The 3,366-nt window shown below is 54.9% G+C and overlaps 1 protein-coding gene across 1 annotated transcript; it reads left to right on the plus strand.

Annotated features, from left to right (window-relative positions):
* The first annotated feature begins 1,184 nt into the window (after window positions 1-1,184).
* On the plus strand, window positions 1,185-2,102 carry LOC134433481 (olfactory receptor 14J1-like). Its single transcript, XM_063182333.1, has one exon. The coding sequence runs from the start codon at window positions 1,185-1,187 to the stop codon at window positions 2,100-2,102; it is 918 nt and encodes a 305-aa protein (XP_063038403.1).
* Window positions 2,103-3,366: the final 1,264 nt, after the last annotated feature.

A 3,366-nucleotide genomic window follows, 5' to 3' on the forward strand; every position in this document is an offset into this window, starting at 1 on the left:
GATGCCCACAGGATCCCTTCCAGTGCAGCCCCCCCCTCTGAACAAGCCCCCTCCCTCCTGTGCCCCCAGCCAAGCCTCTGCTCTCAGGGCCGGGGTTCCAAGGCGTGCAGCCCCTCCTGTGCAGGCAGAGCTGCAGCAGAGCTGTGGGGCAGCTCTGCAGCCCCGGGCCCAGTTCCCTCTGCAGAGCACAGGGCTGGGAGCAGCTGCCGGGCACGGGGGGGTCTGGCAGGGGGCACAGCTGGCTCAGGGTGACGCTGTCCCCAGTGCCCAGCTCTGGGCAATGCTGTCAGTGCAGCCAGGGAAGGAGCTGCATCTCCCTCAATCCAGTGCCATCATAAGGACACTTGGAAATCTCCCTGAGATTTCAATCCAAGCGGGGAGCTCCAATCCAGGGTGCAAACCTGTCCTAGAGCCTCTCTGTGTTATCTGAAAGCCCCAGGGTGAGGCACAGAAATTCTAGGTTGAGAAAATGCTGTTGGGTTGGTCAAATGAGCCCTGTGTGCCCTTGGGTGCAAATGTGGGGCTGAGACTATAAGAAAGGGATGGACATTTGGTGGACTGTGGGGGATCCATATGCTCTCAGCATTATCAGGATGGTTTTTAAAGGAAACATCGGAGCATTATCATCCTCTGTCTGAGAATGCTGAAAGCCCACAAAACCTGGGACATGACTTGGAGACAGACCACCTCCCCTCACTCTCCACTCATCACCTTGCCTCAGACAACTCACTCTGTTCTCCCTGATGGCAGCAGAAATGCTGAGTGTTTCTGACATCCACAAATAGTCAGCAGAAGAAAGGGAAGAGGAGTATAAAAACTCTAGAATATTTAAACAGACTTTCCCATTCCTGGGGGTGCAGATGTTAACAGGGCCTTCTGTGTTAACAGGGTTTCAAAGTGGAACATGAGGACAGGTCCCTGTCCTCCTCCTACATCTGCATAGCAATGTTGAATTATAAAAACACTGTATGTAGTTGCCCTGAACCTTAAGTCTCACTGAGGCACGAACAGCCAAGGCTCCCCCACTTGGAGCTGAAGGAAAATCTGCTAGAAAATCAAAAGGGTGTTAGAGAGTTACAGGAGAAGGGTCTGTAGAAAAAGGCTTTGATTTTGCTGGAAGAAGTTCCTCCTAACATGTCACTGACCTTTCTCCATGAACAGCTACCCAAGTACAGCCTCAGCAAATGTCCAACAGCAGCTCCATCAGGCACTTCCTCCTGCTGGCATCGGCAGACACGCGGCAGCTGCAGCTCCTGCACTTCTGCCTCTTGCTGGGCATCTCCCTGGCTGCCCTCCTGGGCAATGGCCTCATCATCAGCGCAGTAGCCTGCGGCCACCACCTGCACACACCCATGTTCTTCTTCCTGCTCAACCTGGCCCTCACTGACCTGGGCTCCATCTGCACCACTGTCCCCAAAACCATGCACAATTCACTCTGGGACAGCAGGAACATTTCTCATGCAGGATGTGCTGCTCAGCTCTTTTTCTTTCTGTTCTTCATTGGAGCAGAGCTTTGCCTCCTGACCATCATGTGCTACGACCACTATGTGTCCATCTGCAAACCCCTGCACTACGGGACCCTCCTGGGCAACAGAGCTTGTGTCCACATGGCAGCAGCTGCCTGGGCCAGTGGCTTTCTCACTGCTCTCATGCACACAGCCAATACATTTTCCCTGCCCCTGTGCCATGGCAATGCCCTGGGCCAGTTCTTCTGTGAAATCCCACAGATCATCAAGCTCTCCTGCTCCAAATCCCACCTCAGGGAACTGAGGCTTCTTGCAGTTAGTGTCTGTTTAGCACTTGGTTGTTTTGTGTTCATTGTTTTCTCCTATGTGCAGATCTTCAGGGCTGTTCTGAGGATCCCCTCTGAGCAGGGACGGCACAAAGCCTTTTCCACCTGCCTCCCTCACCTGGCCGTGGTATCCCTGTTCCTCAGCACTGGCATATTTTCTGACCTGAAGCCCCCCTCCATGTCCTCCCCATCCCTGTATCTGGCCCTGTCAGTTCTGTACTCGGTGGTGCCTCCAGCCCTGAATCCCCTCATCTACAGCCTGAGGAACCAGGAGCTCAAGGCTGCAGTGTGGAGACTGATGACTGGATGATTTCAGGAACATTAAAATATTGCCCGATCCTGACAATTACGTGGAAGAAAAGTAATCTTTGATCTTTTTTGTTTCATTGTAGTGTCTTTTTCTGTGTTTTACTTACTATATCTTGTCAATAGAAAATGTTCATTGTTTATGCCCTTTCTCATTTTGTTTCTCTCTACCTTCCTGTGGCCCGAGACTGCGTCAATGAGGGGCTGTGCTGTTGGTGTCTTTAAAGGAATTAAAGGATCTCCCAGCAAAGTTTTCTGCAGAGATGCCCTTATGTTGCCTTCTGTGGAGCTGCGGCAGCAGTGTCTGTGTTCAGAGCTGGGGGCAGATCAGTGCTGGCCCAGAAGCTGTGCCCAGCAGCAGCAGCACTTGGTGTTGCCAGTGCTGCTGCCGTGGCCCTGCCCCGCTGCCCTGGTGGCCCTGGTGTTGCTGCAGGGCCTGAGTGCTCTCAGGGCCGGGCACAGCCCTGGAGGTGGCAGTGCCGGGGCTGCAGCAGGGACAGCCCATGGGCACTGCTGGGGCAGCGCTGACACCTCAGGCCAGGCCCTGGGGACTCCAGGCTCCTTGCCCAGGCTCTCTCAAGAACACCGCCGGGCCAATGCTCAGCACAGAAAAGCCCCGTGAGCAGCCCCAGTCTGGCTGTGGGCAGGCTGGGGGCAAACAGCATGGCTGGGGCTCTGCAAGGGCCCTGGGGCAGACAGGAAGGAGCAGCAGAGCAGAGGCTGATCCATCCCCAGTGCGCTGCACAGCCCAGGGCAGCGTCCCAGAGCGTCCTCACGGATCTGCCAAAAACATCCCCCCTCTGCAGCCTGGCCTCTCCCCCAGCTCACACAGGTGCCCCATCCTTGCAGGCACAGACACAGCAGCACTGGCTCAGGAGCCCCTGATTGCATTGCACAGATGTCCTGGTTTAGGGCAAATTTGTTAAAGAATCTGCAAAGGAGGGCCCCTCCAGGAAGCAAAACCCACACGGCCCCTCCCCCCAACCGGTTCGGGAAAAATTCCTCAGAGAGAATTGGAAAGAACCTGTTTATTTCAGGCACAGCACCCCCCAGCACTCAAAATGAACAATACCCGATGACACCGCTCTGAGAAAGATGACAAAATCAGAAAGTCTCTTTCGGGGGTGGTTGCTCTGTTCTCAGTCCCTCCGGCGCTGGGGCAACTGCTGCAGCCGAACGGTGTTCCCAGGTCCCAGTCCGGAGCAGGTTCGAGATGGTCACAGAAACAGGAGAGGAGAAACAGTCCAGGAAGGGATGTGGACTGTTTA

The sequence above is a fragment of the Melospiza melodia genome, unplaced genomic scaffold (assembly GCF_035770615.1).
Source record: "Melospiza melodia melodia isolate bMelMel2 unplaced genomic scaffold, bMelMel2.pri scaffold_18, whole genome shotgun sequence".
Taxonomy (NCBI): Eukaryota; Metazoa; Chordata; class Aves; order Passeriformes; family Passerellidae; genus Melospiza; species Melospiza melodia.